At 42.8% G+C, this 26689-nt stretch overlaps 1 protein-coding gene across 2 annotated transcripts in view; it reads left to right on the top strand.

Moving 5' to 3' along the window:
* Positions 1 to 26689, top strand: part of SVEP1 (sushi, von Willebrand factor type A, EGF and pentraxin domain containing 1) — a 203651-nt gene that overhangs the window by 16667 nt on the left and 160295 nt on the right. For both annotated transcript variants that reach the window (XM_075560297.1, XM_075560298.1), the window contains exons 2-3: positions 21783 to 22038; positions 24556 to 24732. In XM_075560297.1, the coding sequence (XP_075416412.1) occupies positions 21783 to 22038; positions 24556 to 24732 (433 nt within the window). The remainder of the gene's footprint in view (positions 1 to 21782; positions 22039 to 24555; positions 24733 to 26689) is intronic.

Raw genomic sequence — 26689 nt, 5'->3', positions numbered from 1 at the left:
GTGTCCCAATGCATAGGAAAAATGGAGCTTTTCCATTGGGTTTCTGAGACTGAAAACCTTTTTTTTTTTTTTTTTTTGGTACTCACATAAAGATAATATTGAGTCGTGTTGAATAGGTTATAATGGTACTTGAAGGTTTTCTGGAAGTCAAAGACTTAGGAGGTCAAATAAGGCTGTTTCATAAACATGGCTGGTCACAGATCAATATAACATCAATAGTGGTGGGACTCTGAAAGCAGCAGGATGTGGGCCTTGATTGGACATGTGCATTATGTAAGACAGACAAGCTGACAATATTGATTCAGAGTCTTCCTTGAGGGAGGCAGATCCCAGTACAGTGATCGCTGTCAAGTGCACACCCAGGTAAGTGCCTAAGGGAGATAATCTTGGCTATAACCTTGATAGAAGCGGTTTTCCAGGCCTTTCTGCTGTGGAAAGAGCCCCAATGGTATATAAGTTGGGCTGTGATCTGCATGGTCAGCAGTTCAAATCACCAACAGCTCCAGGGGAGAAAGATTGGGCTTTCTGCTGCCATAAACAATTACAGTCTCAGAAACTCACAGGGCAGATCTATAGTGTCCTATGGGATCACCATGAGTCAGCATCAACTTGATGGCAGTATGTTAGTTTTTTTAATTTGGTTTTAGTTAGTGGTATGTATTACATAAATGATTTGACACTTAATTTCCTAATGTAATCATCCTCAGATATAATGTTTCCAACCCTGTGGTAGTTATATAACCTGGTGTTAATCTGAGAGGATTATGAGTGAAGGGGTAGAGTCTAGTCTGTCAATCATGTCATAGCCAATGAGGCCTCTGCGTGGGCATGGCCTTCTCCTGAGAATTCTGGGAGCTCTGGGATTTCCTCCTGGGAGGCGGGAGACATCTTTCTCTCTCAGTTCACCCCCTTGGAGACTCTCTACTGACAAGGTTGACTCCCTGCGAGATATCCCTGAGGAGAAGCCACATGGACCTACCTTGATGCAGCACGGCATGCTGGAGAAGCCACGTGGAGACCCCTGCCAGCCCTGAGACTTCTACCCACTGACCTGTGATCACCCTGCACTCAGCATCACTGCATGTGGTCCATGAGTATGAAGAGGACTCTATAGATTGGTATTGGACGTAGGCTAATATTGGGCTTATAGGCTTGGACGGGACTGGGTTGGGATGCTTTCTTCATGTACCACTACACTTTATTTAAAACTCTCTCTTATATACATATGAGTGTCGATGAATTTGTTTCTCTAACCTATCCAGACTAACACAACCCCCTAAAGACAAATAAAGATCTAATTGATTAAGATTCAGATAGTAAAAGGCAATAAAAATGAAAATTTAAGGGGGGAAAATGGTATGTAACTTAAGTCAGAAGTAACTTGCAATGGAGTGATCACTGGAACAGAAACCTGTAGTAAACCAGCACTGCAAGTATTTAAATTCAGCATGACCAGGATATATGGTGTTTCTCTGACTCCAGTTACTAACAAACAGAATAAGGATAAGTAAAACATCTTCCCAAAGGCAAGTATTTACTAAAAGGATCCCTGGTGGCTCAGTAGTTAAGGCACCTTACTGCTAGCCCAAAAGTTGGCAGTTCAAACACACCAGCTCCTTACTCCATTGGAGAGAGATGTGGCAATTTGCTGTCATAAAGATCCACAGCCTTGGGGACCTGATGGGCCAAATCTACTCACTTCTGTCGTGTCTCTATGAGTTGGAATCATCTCAGTGGTGTTGAGGTTGGCTGTTTAAAAAATAGTTTATAATAAAAACCAAAGCCAAACTCATGGCCAAGTTGTTCCCAACTCCTTGCAGCCCTATATAGAACTTCCCAAGATTAGAAATTTTTACCGGAGCAATCTCTCATCTTTTTCCATAGGAACCCCCAAGCTAATGGGTTTGAACTACCAACCAGGGGGACGTAAGTCTAAAGCTAGATTGTAATCGTTTCAGTAAATGCACTCTCCAGACCACGTTCCTGTGGGAGCAATAAAAAGTGTTGAGTCGTTTCTCAGAAAGATGTGAATCTCTACCCCACCCTCAAATCTCATCAAGGAAGCATGCCTCACACCTCTGGAGAGAACCCGGATCTAGGCTGTTTAAACAGGATCCTCAGACATCTCAACTTCCTATCTCCCACTTCTTATCATGAGGTTTTGAGTTCTGGCCTTATCTCCATACCACTGTCAGCAGTGGCCCTTGAGCTACTCCTGGAACGTTATCCTCGTTCACCAGGACACGTTCTAGTCATTGTTTTCCAGCTTCGCTGCCCCACACGTTAGCACCTCCTGCTTGCCTTGATGATCGGCAGTTACAGACACATTTCCCCCTAATCCCCTCTTCTCTCTTGTCAGCTGCAACAAGTATGATTGCTGCTTTCCATTCTCAGCTCTCACTGCAATGTGGGTCGCGGTGTACTATGATTAGTTTATCTGCTTGGCAGGCATGCTCTGGCAACAAGCCAAGAGTGCCATTGATGACAATGATGGCTGGCAATGCAGGCTTACTACCTGTCAGGGAACACGCCGAGCAATTTCTGTGTATGAACTCATTTAATCCTCACAACAGCAAACATCTCCTCAGTTAGGTGACTCTGATGATTTCCAAAATGGAGATGGGGAAACTGAGGCACCGACCATATAGACAACTGGGCAAGGTGATACCGGTGTATGTAAAGGAACTAGAACTCAAGTCTGGGCAGTCTGAAGTATTTTTCACCACACAATACTGCCTTCTCGGCTGTGTGTTCACGAGCTCTAGATGAGAGAGAGGTGCTGAGAAATGCTTCCCAAGGGCACTTTTAGCTAAGAGTGAGGCAGAGAGGGCAAAGGCTCAGGTGTCTGGACAACCAAGCAGAAGGCAGTCGGGGGCAGATGCAGGGCAATGAAAGGGGAGCATTTGGGGATGGCCATTTAAGTGGAAACTCTTCTAAAGAGCATGGTAACCCAAGGTGATCACCCTAAAACAGAAACCCAAGCCTGTGACCTTTAACTAGAGTTAGACTCAGCATGTCCTATGGTTCAGCATTCAGCTGCACACTAAGACATCATTGGTTTGAACTCAAGATGGGGCAGCTTGCTTTGCTAAAGATTGACAGCTTGGGAAATCCTGTGGAGCAGATCCACTCTGTCCTACAGGGTCACTGAAAAGAAGAATCAACTTGATGGCAATAGGCTTCCTCCCACCCCCACCCCCCACACAACCCAGAAAGTTATCTTTCAGATCATATTTTCCAGTTAGTTGTATGGTATATACTCATATTGCATATACATTATTGCATTGTATATTTGCATATATAATTATATTTAATTTAATTGTATACCTTTGTACATATTTTAATTAAATTCTATTATTGTGGTGTATATATATACTTATATTGTATCTTGTAAATTATTGTGTGTATACATATCAATAGATATAGAGAGCTATATGCTCTGTATATGCTATACAACTGAATTGGCAAGCATCTTCCACCCTATGGATCTGAACTGATATTCCAGCTAATAATTGCAGAGATCAAACTACCCACCCAGGAAATGGAAGACCATAGCTTCCAGGTGCCACATGTAGGTCACCTTCATTTCTCTTATTCCTTGAATTGTTGGTGTTTGTTGTTGTTGTTGTTGTTAGGTGCCATGAGTCGGTTCTGCCCCATAGCGACCCTATGCACAACAGAACAAAACACTGCCAGGCCTTGTGCCATCCTCACAATTGTTCCTGTGCTTGAGCCCATTGTTGCAGCCACTGTCAATCCATCTCCTTTAGGCCTTCCTATTATCTGTTGTCCCTCCACTTTACCAAGCACAGTGTCCTTTGCCAGGGACTGGTCTCTCCTGAAAACATATCCAAAGTATATAAGACGAAGCCTCCTCGTCCTTGCCTCTAAGGAGCGCTCTGGCTGTACTTCTTCCAAGATCTGTTTGTCATTTTACCAATCCACGGTGCTTTCAGTATTCGTCACCAGCACAATTCAAATGCATTGATTCTTCCCTCGGTCTTCCTTATTCAATTCCCAACGTTCACATGCATGGGAGGCCGCCGAAAATACCACAGCTTGGATCAGGCACACCTCAGTCCTCAAAGTAACATCTTTACTTTCAATATTCTACAGAGGTCTTATGCAGCAGATCTACCAAGTTCAATGAACTAAATACACTCATGGTCTTTTTCTGGATAAATTTAGAAGATCTTAAAAAAAAAAAAGATGCAGCAAATGCATGAGCTTGAAATTGTTTCTCAACTTCAATCCCTCTGAATTTCCCCAAGTCTCAGTGGATTTCATTGGAGACCTAGCTTCACAGCTGGGTTCTGGGTGAAGGCCAAATTCTTAGGTTCCTTAAATCAAAGTCAGCTTATAACGTCATGCCCTTTGTTACAATAACAGTGGGTCTGGGGGGAAATAAGCCTTCTAGTCTGAGATGCACCTAGACCCGCTATCAAACTAACTGCAGTTTTTAAATGGATATGTCAAATCCCAATCTAAGAACTTGACTCCCAACTGAATTCATTTCATCCTAATCCAAGACACTTGTATCATGTTCCTTGTGTCATGATATTTTTGTTTCTTTTCCATGTTCCATCCCATTTCGCAAAAGAAAAACCAAATCTTTTTCTTTACCCTTTGACCACTTGAACAGTTTCTTAAATGAGCCCACTTTAGTGACCAGCTATGGGATCATCGGTGCTTTAAACAGTCTTAGAGGGCCTTCCAAGTCCAAACTCACTGCTGACCAGCCAATGTAGACTCATAGAGACTCTGCATAGTGCAGAGCAGAACTCTTTCTTAGGGGTTCTGAGACGGCAAATCTTTATGGGAACAGAGCCTCATTTTTCTCCCACACAGTGCCTGATAGGCTCAACCTATGGACCTTGTACTTACCAGGGCTCCAGGGTCACCAGAGCTCCTTCTGGAATACTGGAGGGAATTAATATATGTATTTCATTCTTATAAGCCATGCATAATTATAGTTGGAGCACCGACACTGTTCTACATTAAATGCAAACATAATTAAATTATGCACATTGTCTAATCCAGCAGAGTCCATATTTTATTCAAAGTCGCTTTAAAGGCCTCTCTTTCGAATGATCATGCATGTAATTCTTGCACGTAACAGTCACGGAGGGATCATTTCCATGTCACATACATATGATAATTCCTCTGAGATAGAAAAGTCAATCTTTAAAAAAATTTTCAGTTCAGTGTTTGTAAGACACGAAACACAAGATTCTTTTGCTCCATAATAGTTCATTAATGTGGTTTCTCACACAAGCTCAATTTACATACAAAAATAAAAAAGAAGAGCAAGTTTCTATATTTTATTTATTTTGCATGCTAATAACTTTAATTTAACTTCACACATTAACTACCCTTTCCTGCATAACAAATTTGTGAACTTGAAATCTCCCTTTAACCTCAGTCCCCTTGGATGTCTCTGTAGATTGCATTGGAAACTTAACTTCACAGCTGGGTTGTTGGTGAAGAATAAATATTTGTAGACTAATGGTTTATATTTGTGGTGTCTTTTATGTAATCTAAATGCCTGCTGACCTTTTCCTTTGTAATTACTATTACAATACCTGGTAAGAAAACATCATCTCTTTCCTGATGCCTTTGAATGATTGTGAATATTTTGCTCAGTAATATTTTTTACTTGCATTCTCCCAATCTCTACCCCATGTTTCCTGGCACATGATGCTCTTTTGAAGGACAATTTGAACCGATAAATGATCAAAATCATTTTTCTACTAGAGAAATTGAACCATAGTATTGAATGATTTTTCTCCTTGTGTCTGATATCTTTCATTATCCACATCCATCAATAACCACCTTCACTAAGAACCACATGCAGCCAGCCTTTGCCTCATTTCCCCCCACAGTGTCTGGTGGGCTTAACTTGCAGCCGACGCTTAGCCCATAGTGCCACCTGTAGAATGCCACGGGTAATAGATAGATGTGTCTTAGTTCTTATGACATGCATCTGTGTGGAGGGGACACTGGCACTATTCTAAAGTAAATACAAACACATCAATAGATTAGGAGCAATGGGTAATCGCACAACCTAGGAAGGCAGCGCCTGCCCTTTTCTGAGACCAGGGTCTGGATTGAGGGTGGCAATGGTTGCATTTGAGATGAGTTCATTGCTGTCTTAGAGGAACTTGGATTCGAACGGAGTCCCAAGAGAGTGGTCCCCTCTCCTCCCACCCAACCCTCAACTCCACAAGCCCATCTCATAGTGGAGAAGGAGCAACCCTGGTCACACAGGTGTTGGCTGCTAACCACAAGGTCAGGGAGAACGATGAGGCTATTGGTACCCATAAAGATTTGCAGTCTCAGAAACTGGAAGAAGTAGTGCTACGCGGGGTTGCTAGGAGCTAGAATTGACTCGGCAGTGGTACGGCAGTGCACAGAGAAGCAGAGAAACCCCATCCATGTAAGCAGTGAATGAAGAAGATGTGCAGGACACGCTGAGATTAGAGACTCTGCAGAGCCCGCAGGCAAACTCTGGAAGGTTCACTGGAATAGTCTCTGCAGTTCTCACTGGTTTGCTAATTCCTGCTTCCAGTCCCTTGTAAAACCCAGGCTTTCTCCTTTCTCTTTGACTCAGAGAAATACTCCTATATACTTCCATTCTGTTCCTCACTTTGCTAAACGAATTAATTGGATATTCAAGTTAATTGGAAGCATAGTTAAGACAGTCTTCACAATTTTTATCTTCAAATGGGAAAATTACCTTAATTGAAGGCTAAGGTTCATAAGTTTCTCACTTGCATTTGCAAGTGTTTCTCTAAAAATAATTTTTGCTGCTTTTTATCAAAATAATATATCCACCGAGAGCTTTGGACAGCAATCCTGGTGGCGCAATGGCTAAGCAGTCCACGGGTATCCAAGTTCAAACTCATCAGCTGATCTACAAGAGAAAGATGCAATAGCATTTCCCCGTATTATTAATGATTCCCTCACAATTTTAGCCTTGGAAAGTCTATGGGCAGTTCTACTCTGTCCTATAAGGTTGCTATGACTTAAAATAGACTCAACCAAAATGGGTTGAATAGCTGTATCTTGCTCTCTTAATGTGTGTGCAAGTGCATATCTCATTTACAAGTACAAAATCAAAGTCGATGATTTTTATTTAAAATTTTCATATTGAAAATATTTCTTATCTTGTTCTTTAAGGAGGAGAGTGCTCTAAAGTGTGGCAGCTCTCGTTGTCCTCTGAGGTAAGACGTCGCTGCTCTTTGCCCCACTCAGTTTCAAAATAATAAGCTCATCACCAAATATAAATCACATTTGTACCATTTGAGAGTCTTTTATGTACTTGGGAGAGCTGAGGCACCTAAGACTAGATTCGCTAGAAGCTTTGGTTTCCTGGGTTAAAGACCACTTGCTTTGTGTGGGCTTTTAGCACGTCAAATGAAATGATCTTATAACGTTTTCCATAACAACAGGAATAATGGAGATTTTGTTGTCTGTAGTAAAGTGCTGAAGAGAGCGCTGCCACTGAACTTTCTTTCTTTTCTTTCCATTTGGATTCTTGGGAGTTTACTTTCCTTGCCCAGCTTTGCTTTTCTCTCCTGTGTGTTTGTAGAATGGACAGTGGGACTTTGTCTTATGGGAACTTTGTTTGGTCTTTTGCGTGTTTGTTCTGCTGTTTTACAGTCTGGTTTAAGTCTGCTATTCATCAACTCCTGTGCGTACTATTTCCTAATTGGATGTGCTGTCCCTATGGGTCCATTTCAAAATGATGTGTGTCCATGCTTAATAACTAAAGCATGTGCGTGGGTGGAAAAACTCTGTGACCATAAATTGGAGATTCAGTTCTGCTTTGACCTGTTGGTTCTTCTTTGATTTGGCTAGACTGAAATAAATAGCCTAAAGGTTACTTGAGCCAACATTTTCCTCTTTCTAGAATTTCAGTCTATGAAACCCAAGTAAATACTTAAAATAAATGAGACATGCGAAGAATGATGGATTTGGGATTATAATGTAAAACTATGAAAGCTCGGTTGCTACAAAGTACTCTTTTCAATTTGACTTTGTCATTGTTTGTGTTTTTTGGTTTGTTTCGATTGCATCATTAAATAATACAATTAGAGGCCCTGCCCAAAGAATGAACAAATCTGGTGGAAGGAAGTACAGCCAGAATTCTCCTTAGAAGTGAACGTGGCCAGACTTCATCTCACGTATTTTGGACATGTTATCAAGAGAGGCCAGTCCTTGGAAAAGGAAAAGATACTCACTAAAGGAGGTCATCGAATATGAGGAAGACCCTTTGTGAGATGATTTGACACATTGGCTGCAAGCATGGGCGGAACCACAACGCTGTGAGGGTGGCTCCAGACCAGGGTGTGTGGTTCTGTTGTGCGGGAGGTCGCCGCAGGCAGGGTCAGCTTGTAACAACAGTTGTGGGCCTAGAATTTCTTATTCCGAATGTTGGACATATTACTAATGAAAATGAAAGGAGCCCTTTATATATCCTTTCATTTATTTCAAACGGACTCACTGCCATCGAGTCAGTGCTGACTCAGCAACACTCGTGGGTTACTTCATAGTTATTTTTTTGGTCTCGATAGGCTATAAGTCTGAATCCATGCCATGCCATGTCAGTTTGTCATACCACGGTGGCGTGTGTCTTGCTGTGATGCTGGATGCTATGTAAACTGTGTTTCAAATACCAGCAGGGTCACCCTAAATGAAGAGGGTTCAGCAGAGCGTGCAGACTAAGACCAGACTACGAAGAAGGCGTATGCTGTCCATTTCTGTGGAATTAGCCACTGAAAACCTTATGGACAGAATCAAAACAAGGCCCGATACTGAAAACCTAAGGACAAGAAACAGAACATTGTCAGAGAGAGTGCCAGAAGATGAGCGCTTCAGCTCAGAAGGCTCTCAAAATATGACCCAAGAAGAGATGCCATCACAATGTAGAGTCGGCCATACGATGTGGATGCAGCAAAGTCACTGGGAGTAAAGCAAAGCCTTCAGGACCTTCATTTGCTTATAGGGCATGATGCAACGTGAGAAGGCACACCTGCAAGCATCAATTAATTATTAATAATAATCAGAACTTGGAATTACAAAGTATGAATCTGAGAAAATCAGAACTTGTCAAAAATGAAATAGATCACATAAAGATCGACATTCTAGGTGTTACTGAGCTGAAATGGATGGTCATTAGCCATTTTGAATCAGAAAATCCTATGTTTTACAATGCTGGGACTTACAGATTCAGTGGAATGGCTTCATTCTCCACAACAAAAAAAAGGACATTCCAAATCTGTCTTGAAATCTGTGACTGGATGATCTCTATCTGCATACAAGGATATCCAGTTCATACAACTATCATTCAAATTTATGCACCAACCTCTAAGGTTAGTGGTGTGGAAATGGAAAGCTTTAACCAGTGTCTTCCATCTGAAATGGATCAAACATGCAATAAAAATGCATTGACAATTATTGGCAATTGGAATGCAAAAGCTGGACACAAAGAGGAAGGATAGTAGTTGGAAAATATGGTCTTAGTGAGTACTCATGGTATATGGTTCCCCAATGACCATGACTTTTTCATAGTAAATGCTTTCTTTCAAAAACACAAATGATGACTAAACACATCAATTTTCTAGAGGGAATACACAGAAATCAAATAAATTACACCTGCTAAAAGAGAAGATGGAAAAGTTCAATATCAGCAACTGCAATAAGGCAAGAGGCCAGATGTGGAATAGACCATCCATTGTTCAGATGTAGTTCAGGTTGAAGCTGAAGAAAGCTAAAGCAAGTCCACGAGTGCCAAAATATGGCCATGAGTAAATTCCACCTGAAATTCAAGAATAGCTCCAGAGAATATTCGTTACACTGAAATACTAATGACAGAAGACCTGATGAACTATGGGATGACATCAAGAACATCACTCATAAAGAAAGCAAAAGGTCAATTAAAGACAGAAAGACCCCACTACAAGACACGACATCCCAAAGCCCATCTGGAGATAATTGGACATCCCCTCACAGAAGGGTCACAGGAAGAGATGAGCCAGTCAGGGTGCAGTATAGCACCAACAAAACATACAAATTTCCTCTAGTTCTTTAATGCTTCCTTCTCCCTCCCCCCACTATCATGACTTCATTTCTATTGTGCAAATCCAGCTAGACCAGAGCATGTGCACTAGTACATATAAGAACTCGCAACAGAGGGAATCAAGGACAGATAACACCCCAGGACCAATAATGAGAGTAGAGATACCAGTAGGGTAAGGGTAAGGTAGGGGGAGAAAGGGGACACCGATCACAACGATTAACATATAACATTAATATATAAACCCCTCCCAGGGGGATGGACAACAGAAAATGGGTGAACGGTGACAGCAGTCAGTGTAAGACAAGAAAAAATATATAGATTATCAAGGGTTCATGAAGGAGGGAGGGTGCGGAAGGGGAAAAATGAGCTGATACCAAGGGCCCAAGTAGAAAGAAAATTATACTGGCCACATATGTACAAATGTGCTTTTCATAATGGATGTATGTATGAATTATGATAAGAGTTGTAAGAGGCCCCGATAAAGTGATTGAATAACAAAGAGAGAGAAAACAAATCAAAGTTGACATCAGAAGAGATTGAACATTTCTGTTCATTGTAGAGTAGCGTAGGCAAATTGAAGAAAGGGTGAAGTCAAAGAGCGGAAAGAAAATTTCAGAAGGCAACTCAAGAAGACAAATTATAGACAATATCACTGATGTCACAGGCAAGTAAACTTTTGCTGAAGATCATCCAACAATGATTGCAGTATCCATTGACGGGACTCCCAGAGGTTCAGATGAGGACATGTAACAAAGGACATCATTGCTGGTATCAGTGGGTCTTGGCCCAAAGCAGAGAATACTAGAAAGCTGTATTAGAAAGATGTTTACTTGTGTTTCATTGACAATGCAAAGGCATTTGACTGTGTGAATCCTAACAAACTGTGGATAACCTTGAGAAGAAGAAGGATTACAGGGCATTTAATTGTGCTCATGCAGAACTTGTACATGGACCAAGAGGCATTAGTGTAAATTAAGGAAGGTGTGTGTCAAGGTTGTATCCTCTCACTATTTCTTTTTCAGTCCTTTTGCTGAGAAAATAATCATAAAAGCTGGATTTTATGAAGAAGAATGTTGCATCACGATTGGAGGATTATTAACAACCTGTAATATGCTGAAGATATACCATTTCTTATTGAAAGTGAGGAAGACTTGAAGCACTTGCTGATGAAGATCAAGGATTGTACATTTGCAACTCTTTGTAAAGAAGACCAAAATCCTCACGATTGGACCAATAGGTTGCTTCATGAGAAGTGGAGAAAAGATTGAAGTTGTCAAGGATTTTGTCATGGTTGGATCCATAATCAGTGCTCACGGAAACGGCAGTCCAGAGACCAAATGATGCATTGCATTAGGTAAACATGCTGCACAAGACCTCTTTAACGTGTTGACAATTATAAGGATGTTACTCTGCGGAGTAAGGTGCACATGACCAAGCCATGATATTTTTGATTGCCTCGTATGCATGCGGACGTTTCCTATTGAAAAGAACACTGAAGAACTGATGCATTTGAATTGTGTTGCTGGAGAAGACAGTATCATGGATTGCTCAGAGGACAAACTGATAGATCTTGGAAGAAGTACAGCCAGCCTGCTCCTTAGAAGCAAAGATGGTGAGACTTCAAGGATTTGGACATGTTATCAGGAAACATCAGGCCCCGGAGAAGGAAATCATTCTTGCTAATGTGATCGGGCAGCTAAAATGAAAAGACCTTTGACAAGATGGATGGACACAGTGGGTCCAAGAATGGACTCAAACATAGGAACAATTGTGACGATGGCACCGGGCCGGGCATGCTTTGTGCTGGCATACAGAGGGTCACTCCAATTTGAAATACTCTTGACGGCTCGTAGCAATAACAACGTGCCATGCAGTAGCTTACTAGCGAGCTGGGGAAAGAGCTAGACATAAGCGACTTGGTGCCGACAATGATATATGCAGCAAGTATCCTTAGGATAGGGTTAGAATTATAGAGCATACGTGGAGGCACTGATGGGTGGAAGAACCTGTGAAAGTTTCAAAGAAGAAATAAACTTTGGGTCTGGATTTTGAAGCACTGGTAAAAGCTTGGAAGTCCTGGGAGCATAGTGAGTCAACAGGTCCACACAGCCAGTCCTTCCTCAGGAGAAAGATGTGGCTTTCTATTCCTGTAAATAGTTATGGTCTTGGGCATCCACACGAGCAGTCCCTCCATATAGTGACAGTGTGAGTCAGAACTGACTCGATGGCAGTGGGGTAAGTTTCGTATTTTTTGAGTAACAGATGGAGGAGGGCAATTGGAGAGATGAGAAAATGTTGAGAACCGTCAGGGAGAACCCTTCTCCCGAAAGCCTGGCATGTTTCAAACCCTTCACACACAGTGGCCTGGCTAGAATGAAGTGTAAGATACAGGTTGGTAAATAGGCAGGAGATAGAGGTCATGATCGGGCACGAAGCTGGCAGTATTACTTAGGAATGGCTAGTGAGATTTGATGTAAAGAAATTTACATTATATTGCACACACAGAAGGAAAGTATTGAAGGTTTTAAAACATGATCAGTTCAGTATTCCAGCGAGATCATCTGATGCCCAGAACAGCTTCAGGAAGGGATGTTGAAACAAGACTTGTAGTTCAAGGATCCACGTAAACCAAGTCCAAGACAAGTGGGTCTGGGAGGCGGGTAAAGGAGAGGTCAAAACAGTAGGTCTGAATGGGGGTGTCATCCATCAAAGGAAAGGCATCAAAGATGACTCATGAAGGCAGGAGCAGGCATCACCACGCATGTGACGTCTTAAGGCTTGCACTGCACACTGGGTTTCCTGGCATTATCCTCGCATCCAGCCTTTCTCTGTGTTCCCATCGCTGCTTTCCGCTCAACCTGCTCTCTCTCTAACTTCCAGCCCCCACTTTCATAGAGGTTATGACATTCTTAGTGTGGTTGAAGCAGGCGCCAATTTCCTGTTCTGCTTTTCTTCTGACATCAGTATTAAACCCTATAATAGCCTCTTAACTCTCTGAGTCAGCGGTTCTCAACCTTCCGAATGCCGTGACCCTTTCATACAGTTCCTCATGTGGTGGTGTTCCCCCAACCATAGAGTTATTTTCGTTGCTACTTCATAACTGTAATTTTGCTACTGCAAATTGGGTAACCCCTGTGAAAGTTTCATTCGACTCCCAAAGGGGTCGTGACCCACAGGTTGAGAACAGTTGCTCTAAGTGGATTTTTTAAATTTATTGAAATGATAGACTACCCCACTACCCCCATAAAACCTGCTATAGATATTTTGTTATTTTTCATCTTAGGGTGAGAATATACTTATCTTGACCTCCACTGTCCAAGATTATCACCATTATGTACCTATTCAGATTTAAATGAGTTAAAATGATAAATTCACTTCTTCTGTTGCCGTTGCCAGTGCTACAGAGCCACCTGTGTGAACAGCACAGGTAGTGTATTCATCAGCATGTTGGAGAGTGCTAATCAGTTTTCAAACTGAAGGGATGTGACTCATTCCTAACCTGCTTCACTCATCTCTTGGAAAGGTTTCAGTTCATTTTAATAATAATAGTCAGAAAATTGAACTCTCATGTTTTCCTACCCTGATGGATATTATTTGTTACAACCAGTAGGACTGATCTACTTTTTCATGAAGGGGGGAAAAGGGCACGGAGAACTCTTCTTGTTTTGTTTGTAAATTTTCTTTAAATAAGTACATAGAATGCAAGATATCAAAAATTATAAGAATGAACTATGAAAAACAGAGCTAAATCCTAGAAGCATTTGTGATCTGCAAAGCCAGAAAGCCACTGCCATTGAGTTGATTCTGGCTCACGGTGAGACTCTAGTAGACCCACACTGGAACTGCCACTGTGTGCTTCCAAGCCTTTACACCTTCACAGGAGCAAAAAGCCTCATCTGTCTCCCACAGAGATCCTGGTGCTGTCTCACTGCTGAACTACAGCACCAGGGATCCTTTGTTGTGTGCACTTAGCCTAAATAACAAAAGACTGATCCTGTAGAGATAAGGTGAGAAAGGAAGAGATAAGCAACAGATTTTAATTAAAATGGAGCTGGTTGCGAAGGTAAAAGGAGTGAAAACGTGCTGCATAAGGCAAAGAACTGTTCTAAATACATTCACTTGAAATTACTCAGTATGGCTCCTCTACCCAGAATCTTCTCTCCACCTTCTTCTCCCTTGTAGCCTTTGTAATTTCCATCAAAGGATTGGATGCTGATGTAAGGCTCTAAGGAAGAAATTGGTCAGTCTCCCTATGTCTCTGGGTAGAAGACAACCATTTCAGAAACAGGAAGATGAACCCCAAGGCCGTCCAGAAAGCAGAGCCACCAGCTGAGCCTGTGACATAATCCCATGTGAAGTAGCAGAAGCCCCAGCGGCGGCAGGTCATAGCTCATGACACAATTTGGAGAAACTGCGGCAAAACCATGAGACCAAGTAGAGGAGCAGCACCTAGACCTTGGTACATGTCATCAATCCTTTTGTAACATGTGTCAAGCAGGACAGAGGCCAGAGGATCATGTGCTGACAGGTTGAAGACCAGAGAGACAGAGATGCCTGCCAGAACGGCTGGGCAGAAATGCTGTGGACAAATAACTGTATCCTTAGCATTTTGTAACCTGCTAGCCCCCCTAATGAACCTCCTAATCAAGGGTATTGTCTGTAAGTTCTGTGTGGTCGTCGCGATGAATTATCGAGCCCAGAAGAGAAGTAGAATGCTGAGGGAAGGGCGGCGGCTGCTGTCAGAACAGGGAAAAGAAGGCTAGAGGGTGGGGGCCTGTCTGACCTCTGCTGTATAGAAATTAGCCTCGGATTCTCCTCCTCTTTGCGTAGCCAGAGGAAGGCAGATGTGGTCCCTGGGCCCTTCACTCAGTAAGAAAATTAAACTGTGATGCCAGGATGAATTCCTAACCAGCAATTGAAGGAAGAGAAACAACACTGCATAACAACCAAACTAGTCGTGTTACAGAAGAGCATGCAATGAGCCCATCAAATTGAAGAGAGAAAGATTAAGGCAGAGTAGAATAAATGAAGACTGGAAAATGATGAACAAGCAGAAAAATAACTTTCTGAAAGAAACGTTCTTAACAAAAGCAAATAATATTGAAGACTAAAGCTTCCTTGAACTGAAGAATAACTGAGTATTTACGTTCAAACCACTGGCTAACTACTAGGAAGGTGAAGGATGAAGAAAGCATATTCAACTTGTCTTGTTTATACTTAATATTTCCTATCCAGGAAAATTATGTCAATGGAAACTAGGTTGAGACACTGACACAGTTTACTAACTTTCTGCTCCTTGGAAGACAGCTGACATATATAGTCTTACGGACGGGGTTGTGTCCTCACCAAAATGTGTCTCAACTTGGCTGGGCTACGGTTCTCAGTATTATGTAATGATTTTCCCTGTTGTGATCTGCTATAATTGGCCTATCTGCTGTCAATCTCACACCTATGCTAATGAGGCAGGATTCAAGGATGTTATGTTAATGAAGTCGGATGTAATGGATAGAATGAGATTGCATCTTGAGTCAACCTCATTTGATATATAAAGTGGGTTAACAAGGGAGCAGTGATCACAGGGACCCACTACCACCAAGAAAGAAGAGCTGATGGTGGAGCATGACATTGGGGCCCAGGATGCCTGTGCTGGAAGCCTCCTCGATACAGGGGAAGATCGATGCCAAGCCAGAGAGCCCCCAGATATTGCAAGGAGACAACAGAGAGAGAAAGCCTCCTCCTGAATTTGAACCTCTAGCCTCCTAAACTGAAAGAGAACAAAATTCTGCTTGTTCAAGTCATCCATTTGTAGCATTTCTGTTAAAGCAGGACTGGTTACTAAGATGTATACTCATACCAAATATCATTTCACAGAACTAAATTCCTTAAAATAGGACTTATGAGTGACCGTATTCCTGGTGGCACTGTTGGGTAAGCATTGGACAGCTAACCACTAGGTCGGTGGTTCAAATCCACCAGTAGCTCCAAAGGAAAAAAATGAGGCCATCTGCTTCCATGAAGATTTACAGCCTGGGAGATTCTCCAGAGGGATGCTCTAAGAGTCAGGATCAACTCGACGGCAATGGGTTTGGTTTTGGTTTATTGCCATTATCATTGGTCACTGAGTCTCTTCTGACTAATGGCGACCTCATGTGGATTCAAGGAAACATGCGCTCCGTAGCATTTGCAGTGACTGATTTCCAGAGGGATTTTCCAGGCCTCTCTTCAGAGGTGCCACTGAGTGGATTTGAACTACTAGCCACTACTCGCTGAACCCTCATGCAAGCCCTCTACTTGACCAAACATAATGTCCATTTTTCTGGTCTCTCCTGATACCATGCCCAACGTAGGTGAGACAGCCCTGGGACTTTGGTGAAGAACTGACCTGACGTCCAGGAAAAGAAGCCACCTGTGAGCATGAAGAGCACCACAAGGAAGCAATGCACTCAACAATGGAGTGACATAGTTAAAACATGGAGATAAAAAGAAACAACATTCTAGAACCAGAATTTAATACTCCAGAAAATATATATTTTTAATGAAATTAAAAATAGCATTTTTGAACCAACACAAGCTAAGAGATTCATGGTCAGTTGTGCAGTGTCAGGGTTGGTGTACCAGTCAGAACCTACTGATGTATTACGACTAGTTTGTATCTTCAGTCAAAACGAATCACAACGGGCCATGGGAACTAAGGTTGTACTGCAGTTAGCAATATATTGAAATCAAGGACCCATTGCCGTCAGGTCAGGGCTGACTCGCGCGGATTCGCTAGGACGTTGTGGAAGTGGCCCCCGGGGCTTTCCAAGGCTGCCGTCATTTCAGAAGCAGACTGCTGCATCTTTCTTCCATGGAGCAGCTGGAGGATTCGAACCATCACCCTTTGGGTTAGCAGCTGTGCCACCAGGGCTCCTTGGTATTATGCCATTATGTAGTTTAATTCACAAGCCCAAGGGGAAAGATTGCCCCCACATCAGACCTGCTGTGATCTGCCTTTTCCTTTCGAGACCAATAGAAACAGCAACAGTTCCCTTGTGGCCTGCGTTTAGAGGCTGGGGGTGCAGTCTTGTGTAATGGTGATGGATCTCGGGTGTTAGAACAATGTTACACAACCCTGCATTTTTATCATTCTAGTGACTTGTGTTGGACGAGAGGAGCTTACTTCCTGCCAGATATTTATACAAGCTAATCAGAGGCTTGATGCAATGCAGATGGTGATAACCTTTCACTGGACAAAGTTCATGTGGAATTTCTCTTTGGCAGCAACGGGTTTGCCTCATTCATTTTTCTGCATTTCTATTTCTTAAATGCCTCACAAAGGGTAGCAGATGATGTAAACTCTTTTGGTAACAGTAAAACGCGAATCAAGGGCCACACCTCTATTGCATTCCATAAGCATTACCATGGACCCATTGACTTCTGAAACTTGGGGCATGAAAAAAACAGTCTTTAGGGAGCCATGTGTTGTTATTCAAGTAAGGTGAAGCCCAAAAACTGTGGAGGAGGGGGTCAGGACAGTGGAATCTTGTCAGTAAATCATCCACCCCTTCTCTATCTCTGCAGTGCTGTGTAAATCATACATTGTGTAATTGTGTGCTTGGACTACTAGGCTAGCTCGTCTCTTGCTATTTTGAACTTCAAATATCGTCTCGTCATCAGATGCAATGAGTTCTGTAGAACTTGAAGGGTTTTGTGCACAGTGGAGTTGTGTGCAGGTTTTTTGTGTGAATCCTAACTTAGGATGTTAACAGAAGCTACAACTACATTACAAGACAGCATTTGTAAATTTGGGAAGGAAAATAGGAGAAGAGAACATCATATTTTTACGTAAAAACAAAACCCCAACTATACAAAGCAAAGCCCCCAGGTGGCACAAAGGGCAGATTTTTGAACGCACCCAGGGGTGCCCAGATCTGGGTTCAGAAAGATCACAGCTTTGAAGACCCGATGGAGCAGTTCTGCCCTGCACGCGAGGTGGCTTTAATGGTAACTAACAACAACCTACAAAGCACAGCACACACATGTACACACGTGTACACACGTATTCCGTATATCCCTACCGGTTCACAAAGGACCAACTGATCCCTCCAGGGAATCCTAGAGTTCGTGATGATTTCCAGGAGAAAGGACTTGGAGAGGAAGAGAGTGTATCCCATAGTAAAGAGCAAGTCTGGTATGAACACAACTTGCCACAGCTTAGAATACTAGAATGAGGACCGACCCTTTCAATGCCGAGAAGTATACTTGTACAGACAAAACATTTTTACGTATGTCTCACTTCATGCCATCAATAAAGATTGATGGACTAGACCTACAGAGATAGTGTGACCCACACAGGTGCACAGCCACAGATGACTTGGAGCCTGAAGTGCGTGTGTGCTGTGTGTTGCTGGGAGGTGCCCTTCATTCCATTTTCAACCGAGTGTGAGCCCATGTGACAGAGTAGAACTGCTCCATGGGGTATTCCAGACTGCAATCTTTGAGGACACAGATTGGTGTGTCTCTCTTCCATGCAGCCGCTGGATGGATTTGAACCAGCAAACTCTTGTTCAGATGTTGAACCCATATGTAAATACACGCTTGTGTGTATAATATTCAATGCATTCAATACATTCCAATGGTTATTTTAATATTACTCAACTTGTCCATGATTTGTCCAGAAGTAGGCACTTCAGGCTGGCCTCCGACTCCCTTTGGCACGCCCTCGTTGCAGGCCGTCAGTTTGGACATGTCGCAACACTCTACGACAACACAACACACCGACAGGCCCTGCATGTCCTCACAATTGTTTTTATGGTTGAGCCCATTGTGACAGCCGCTGGGTCAATCTATTCCGTCAAGGGTCTTCCTTGTTTCACGGCCCCACTACTTTACCAAGCACGATGTCCTTCTCCAGGGCTAATCTCCCTTAACACCACACTCATAGTCACCTCATGTCGCAGAGTAGAATTCCCCAGGGAACTTTCTTGTCTGTGCTCTCTATGGGAGCAGGTTGCCGTTTCTTCTGCCTTGGAGTTAGTTGCTGGGCAGGTTGGCAATGCCAGTCTGTCAATTAGCAGCCAAGTGTCTTAATCCTTACAGATTCACATTTGATTAAATTAATTTTCTTTAACGTTGAGTTCCACAGCTTTAGGCCACAGCAACAAAAATACGCTAAAAAACTAGGGCTGAGACTGGTTGTGTTATAATCAGCAGTCCCTGGCTTACACTAGTAAAGAGGACCTTCTGCAGGCATGAGAGAACGTGATCATCTAGGAAATTTTGTAAACTGATCCTACTCTCTAGTGTGAATTAGGGGAGTCTTCTTCGTCTTCTTCTTCATCTTCTTCGTTTTCTTCATCATCTTCTTCTTCCATAGTATCTCTTTTAACTTTTTAAAAGCATAAGGTAAAGTCTGTTTTCCTGCATACTTTCTGAAATCCTGCACTATTTCTATAATTATTCCTCGACACAATTGAATTACCTCTAAGAATTGACTAGAAAATATTCTTGGCACTTTTACTGTTCCTACACATTTTTAATGAACAGCATCAATGGCAAATTGAATTACAGCGCTAGATTCCCTAGTGGATCTCTTGTGGCTTGGAAGTTTAATGTTGAAAAACAGTAATGGTAATATATACAAGCTTTTAAAGGGGGTTGTTTTTCCTTATTATCTGGGAATAATGAATAATGTATAATATTGTAAATCATACTTCACTTGTCCTAAAACAACAAAACCCAAGTGAAAGATTTAAGGAATTACTATTTTTCTATACTATGGTCACACACCACCAAATGCAGCTGATTTTGTGTGAATACTGGGCAGCCCAAAATAGATGAAGAATTGAATCAATTTTACAATTTTGGATGAGCACGGGGAAGATAAACACTGTAAACTGACTGCGTATCAATAGGGAGTAATCCTGCAAGGATGTATTTATACATGCTGAATGCCTATAAGGGAGTACCCCCAAAAATGAATTTCCCCCTCAAAACTGTGCATTTAATCTTGTTTTTATACTTAATACATTTGTCAAATCTGCTATTCCATTCTTGGAAACATTGTTCAAACTCATCTGTTTGGATGGTTGACAGCTCCTCCCTCTATTTTTTCTTCACCTCTCCTACATCATCAACTCGCTGTCCTTTCACGTTCATCTTCATTCACAGAAACCAAACCAGGGTTTTTGTCACATGCGGTTACACACTCTTATCAGATCCTCTAAAGAGAAACCTTGATTAACAATCTGACCTGGTGGAATGAATGCCGAATACTGGAGGAGTCAACATTTGGTCCATTCAGGAACTTGATGGATTTTCAGAAGAAGCTTGTCATCAATCAACATTTCACTCTATCTATCTATCTATCTATCTATCTATCTATCTATCTGTCTATCTATCTATCTATCTATCTATCTATCTATCTATCTATCTCTATCTCTCTATCTATCTATCTATCTATCTATCTATCTATCTATCTATCTATCTCTATCATCACCTATTTATCTGTCTGTTTATTTGTTCATTCATTCATTTATCTTCATTTCACCTTTTTTGAAACAAGAAATCGACTTGTACACTTGAGGCTTTTCCCATAAGGCTGTCCTTGTAACCTGCGTCCAACATCACAACAGTTCCTGCAGCATTTTTCCCAAGCAGGAAACAGAATTTCACAGCCGCACGATATTCTCTTAAATCAGTCATCACAAAAATGAGATTTGAACGAAACTGCTTTCATGAAAAAAATTCACTGTGACCAGAGAGAACCTTCCCAGGCAATGCTACTGGGTGCACTGACTCAGAGCAAGTTGCTAGATGCTCCCCTAGGGGCAAAATTCATACTATGAAAGCTCCACTCCACCCAGCACAGTTATGTTTTTATGGGGGATGGGCTTTGCTATCCCCTTGTATATGTGTTTGGAATATATAGTCAGTGACCTTTGAATCAACTCCACTCCTGATGACTCCCATGTGTGTCAGGTTCCACAGGATTTTCAATGGCTGAAATCTAATGGAAGTACATCAGTAGACCTTTCTTCAGAGATAGCTCTCAGTGGACCTTTTAGTTAGCTGACAATCATGGTAACATGTATCCATGTAATTCTGAATATTCAAATATGTGTGTATGTGTATGTATTTACTTGGAATCAGGTACATAAGCCCTGAGTTATATTTAGTTTATATTTGGAAAGTCTGATAATCAATGAAGTTATTTATCAATAACTCAAAAAGCTCCAAATTCACTGTCATTAAATCAACATTCCCTATAGGACACAGTAGAACTTCCCCATGAGTTTCCAAGACTTTCAATCTTGACTGAATTAGAAAGCCCTAAGGAGTGGCTGGTGGTTTCGAACTGCAGACCTTACAGTTAGCAGCCCAACTTGTAACCCACTTCACTACACAGCTCCAGTCTGTTGTTCAATAAGCGATCTTATTAATATACAAAATTCATTCCACAAACATTACTGGCCGTTCATTAGCAAATTGCATAGCAATAACATGCAATACATCTTCAGTGTTTTTTACATTGTGGTTCTGTTGAGTAACTCTAGGGAGTAGACATGAGAAGACCATCATCGCAGGCTCTTGTCTCTGCCGATTTCTGTTTTACTCTCACTCATCGATGCTTGGATTCCCCACCTTCCAGAAGTACTTATGGTCCTGACAAACACCTACTAGGCCACATGGTAAGAACTCATGTTTTCTTATTCCATTGCAGCAAATTCTTCGTCATTCTAGAGAAAATGCAACAAAAGTCATATTTCTCATTACTGATGGCTATTCCAACGGGGGTGACCCTAGACCAATTGCAGCGTCACTGCGGGACCTGGGAGTGGAGATCTTCACGTTTGGCATATGGCAAGGAAACGTTCGAGAGCTGAATGACATGGCTTCCACCCCAAAGGAGGAGCACTGCTACCTGCTCCACAGTTTCACAGAATTTGAGGCTTTAGCTCGCCGGGCACTGCATGAAGGTAATGGAGTCGTAGTGGCAAAACAAACGTGCCTTAACATGAGGCTCCCTTTTGACTTCCCACCTGAATCCCCCCAAGAAATTAATTCTAAATCCTCACAAGGGCCTCGCTGAGCATGGTGCGCACGCATCTTGTGTGCACACGGAGCTGTGCTGAACTTCCTGTTAGATGGCAGGGTGGCCGTCCAGCAGGAGTATTGTTGCTGTTGTTCTGAACAGCTGTGACATAGTTCCCCCACACTCTCCATACGCTCCCACCTGGCACTGTCAGAATCCGCGGAATGCACTGAGGTGCGTTTTTCAGGCCACACACAGAGCAGGAAGCCTGGAGTGAGGTCCCATTCACAGTTATCTGGACAGCTGAAGTAAACATTCTGAGACAGGCATGGTGAGCCTCACCAGGATGTTTCCAGAAATACACATAAAGACAGACGGACAATCAATACTTGACACATACTTTTTGCTATCACAGCTTGAAATACATGTGTTTATGTATGACCTTAAGAGCAGTAACCCCCCCCCCAAAAGGGGAAAATCAGCAAATCCATTCATTACAGTTCTTTATACACCGTTTAGAAGGTTGTGTAGTTATACGTGTTAATGTGTTAGGGGACAACAGACAAATTAGGTGACAAATCTTGTTCCTTGTATGTACAATTAACCAATGTTAAATTATGACAGCACAGGGGTCCAAGCAATTTTTGATGCCTATAATGAGTGGGCCAGGCCTCCCATATATAGTTCCAAGAGGAGACTAAGATCTCATGCAGTGGTTATGAATAAATACAACAGAAAGATTTATCTCTGAAGGATGATACAGTTCAAAGGGAATGAACTTCATTTCCCTTGCCTGTATGTTTTGTTTTGTTCGGTTTTTGTTTTTGTTTTTGACATGACTTTCCATTTGGGTGGATCCATTCTGAGTCGTAAAATTGTGCAGGCTTCTGGCCAGTCTCAATAGACATAGGTTATGGAATCATAACTTTGTTCATATGTACCCCTGTACCACACCTGAAAGTCAGTGCACTAGTCCTGGCTAGGTTTTTATTGCTCTCAAAGTTGCTTATTAAGGGAGCCCTGGTGGCATAGTAGTTATGCATCAGGCTGTTAACTGCAAGGTCAGCAGTTTGAAACCGCCAGTCCCTCTGCAGGTGAAAGATGAAGCTTTCCACTCTCATAAAGAGTTACGGTCTCAGAAACCCGCCGGAAGCAGTTCTACTGCCTCTGAGCACTAAGAGTTAGGACTGACCTGTGGCAGGGAGTTCGGTTTTGGTGATTTAGTGGTTACGAGTTGGACTGCTAACTGCAAGGTCAGCAAGTCAAAATCACCAGCCACTGGACTGGAGAAAGACAGGCTTTCGCTTCCATAAAGAGTCAGTCTTGGAAACCCGCAGGAGCAGTTCTACCCTGACCTGCGGTCTCTATGAGCTGGAATCAACTTGATAGCAATGAGCTTGGTTTGTTTGGGGTTCCTTATTGCCAAGTAAACCTGTGGCTCAGTGCCTCCGAGCTGTGTTGGGAACCCATGTTGAATACCTTTTAAACCGTGCCCCGCCCCCCTGTTGGATGTAGCTGTAATAGGGTCTCTGGGTCTGGTGGCCACTTTCCTAGAGGCTGAAATCTCTATTTTCTACTGTTCAGAGTCATAATTCACAGGAGCCAGTTTTGGCTCTGACTGTCATCAATCACCTTCCCAAGTATTCAGTCATAGCCCGTGGATCTTGCTGAAGGTTACCCACTTGAGTACCTATTAGGGACCCATCAGTATTTCTGGTTCTAGCACTGGAATCAGACTGACTTTGAACTCCTTCAGCGGGAGTTATTAAATGGACCTTTGTCTGCCCGCTTCGGGCCCTTCTATTGCGGGTCAGCTATATGACTGTTACTCTGCTTTGTTAAGTCCCCTCTTAGCTTGGGTCTAACTGTCAGAATGGGCTCTATTTATATAACACATGACAATTTGTTTCAAATTAGGAGACGAACTGGATCCTTTTTTTATTATTTTATTTAGCCGGTGCAATGATTTAAGTTTATAGTCAAATCACTACCAACCCAGATGAATAGTTATTCTTAACTCAGTAACAGGATCGTCATTTTATTTCTAATTTGAACAAAGGTTTTGGTGGTCTGGCCGTGCTGCCTGGCCTCATAGGGAAGCCCTGGATTGTGCTATGTGCATGCCACGGAGTGACCGGGGGAACCGACGGCCTTACTTCCGGCTGCATCTAGAGAGTCCTTGCTAAAGAATTTCACTTCCACCTGACCCTGCATGGCCTTGCGAACTTATGATGCTATCTCAGACTGAAATGATTTAACTGGCTGAAACCAAATTCCCTGACTGTCGTGGTGCAAATCATGCACATTCAGAGTTGGGTGGGGCTGGGAGAGCAGTTGGGAATTAGACGGATATGGGAAAGGATTTTTTCTGCAGCCTGACTGTAAATGTTCAGAGGCTACAGGATGGAACATTCAACTACCCCTTCATTTGTCATGGCCCTCTGTCTTCTGTTATTGGTAGATCTGCCTTCTGGGAGCTTTATTCAAGAGGATATGTCCCATTGTTCGTATCTTTGTGAAGCCGGCAAAGACTGCTGTGACCAAATGGCAAGCTGCAAATGCGGGACACACACCGGTCAATTTGAATGCATCTGTGAAAAGGGGTATTACGGGAAAGGACTGCAACATGAATGCACAGGTGAGTCTCCAGTTTCTGTGTCAGTTATCTCTTGCTCTGTGACAAATGCCCCCAACACTCAAGGGCTTAAGACATTTAGTTTGGGGACTTTGCTGTTGGTCCCAGCTGTGCTGGTTCAGCTATTTGTGATCATTGCAGGTTGGGTAGGTACGGTGCCACCAGATGTATAACATGGCTCTTCCAGTCATAGTCTTTTACTGCCACCAAACAGTCGTTTGCTGAAAGTGGTGCGGGACAGGAATAGGATTCAGTTGTAAGGGACAGTTGACAGGGTAAATTCTGATGGCCCTCCTTCTGGGTGTAAAATGAGCCATCTCCAAAGCAGAAAGGAAGGATCTCCATCCCAGCAGGAGAGAAGAGCCTGGATCTGGAGTGCACTCTTTGAAGCCTAAGATCCCTGCAGATGGACTTTCCTGGAGCCAACTGACAGCTTTGACACCAGAGGAGTGGCAGCCGTGTAACCCAGAGCCAGCGTGCGAGGTGGAGCAGTGGACTTCCCAGTGCACTTAGCAAATGCAGCCGAGTGCCTTCAGGCAGGAAGCCGACTGGTGGAGCGAGAGCCTCCCGGAATGGCATTGAGGAAGCTGGGTTTGTTGATCCTCAGATCAGTTTGCACCCACCAGCTGTCCCATGGGGGGAAAGATGACACTTTCTGCTTCCGTGATGATTTTCAGTTGCTGAACCTCACAGGGGTAGATGTACTATGAGCTTTAGTGTCATGATGAGTCAGAATTGACAGTGGCAGGGAGGTCACCCCTCCCATGTAATTAGAGGTCAGGTATAGCTCCCAGCGCATTTCTCTTTCCAGTCCATTCTTGGTCTCCGCTGGCTTTCCTGACAAGGTTAGGGGTGGCTTAGCTCTGTCTTGTTTTTGTGCATGTTACTATCTCTGCAGGTTTGTCTAAATAGGATAGGCTGGATGAACTATCTGGAGGAAAAACAATGGGACTGACAGTTCCGGGGAGGACATGATTAGGGGGAGATGGGCTGTAAGGAAATGGTGTTAATAAACCCAGGGACAAGGCAACAACAAATGATCCAAATTGGTGGTGAGGTAGGTGTGGCAGGCCTGGTAGGGCATGATCAAGGGCAATGTAATGAAGAGGTATAGCTGAAACCCAGGTGGGAACTGAGCATGATAGTGGGACAGGAGGAAAATCAAGGGAAATAGAGGAAAGAGCTAGGAGGCAAAGGGCATTTATAGAGGTCTAGACAAAGACATGTATATATGCAAATATATAGATGAGGATGGGGAAATAGATCTATGTGCCTATATTTATAGGTTTAGTATTAAGGTGGTAGAAGGACATTGGGCCTCTACTCAAGTTCTCCCTCAATGCATGAATATTTTCTTCTATTAAATTGGCATTCTATGATGCTCACCCTCCCGACACACCCGCTGAAGACAAAGCAGGTGAACAAGCTAATGTGGTGAAGAAAGCTTATGGTGCCTGGCTATCAAAAGAGATAATGTCTGGGGTCTTAAAGGCTTGAAGATAAACAAGCAGCCATCTAGCTCAGAAGCAACAAAGCCCACATGGAAGAACACACCAGCCTGTGTATTCACGTGGTTCCGAAGGGATAAGTTATCAGGCATTAAAGAACCAAAAGTCATATCATTGGGTGCATACCTCCATGATACGATCACTGAGGACAAACAGGTGCATAAGCAAATGTGGCGAAGAAAGCTGATGGTGCCTGGCTATCAAAAGAGATAGTGTCTGGGGTCTTAGAGGCTTGAAGGTAAACAAGCGGCCATCTAGCTCAGAAGCAATAAAGCCCACATGGAAGAAGAACACCAGCCTGTGTGATCACAAGGTGCCAAAGGGACCAGGTATAAGGCATCATGCAAAAAAAAAAAAGAATATATATATATATATATACACCATAGTAAATGAAGGGGGAAGTGCAGTGTGGAGACCCGAGGCCCAAATGTCGACCACTGGAGATCCCCTCA

This window comes from Tenrec ecaudatus, chromosome 10, assembly GCF_050624435.1.
Source record: "Tenrec ecaudatus isolate mTenEca1 chromosome 10, mTenEca1.hap1, whole genome shotgun sequence".
NCBI classification, from domain to species: Eukaryota; Metazoa; Chordata; class Mammalia; order Afrosoricida; family Tenrecidae; genus Tenrec; species Tenrec ecaudatus.
This window is presented reverse-complemented; position numbering and strand designations above follow the sequence as displayed.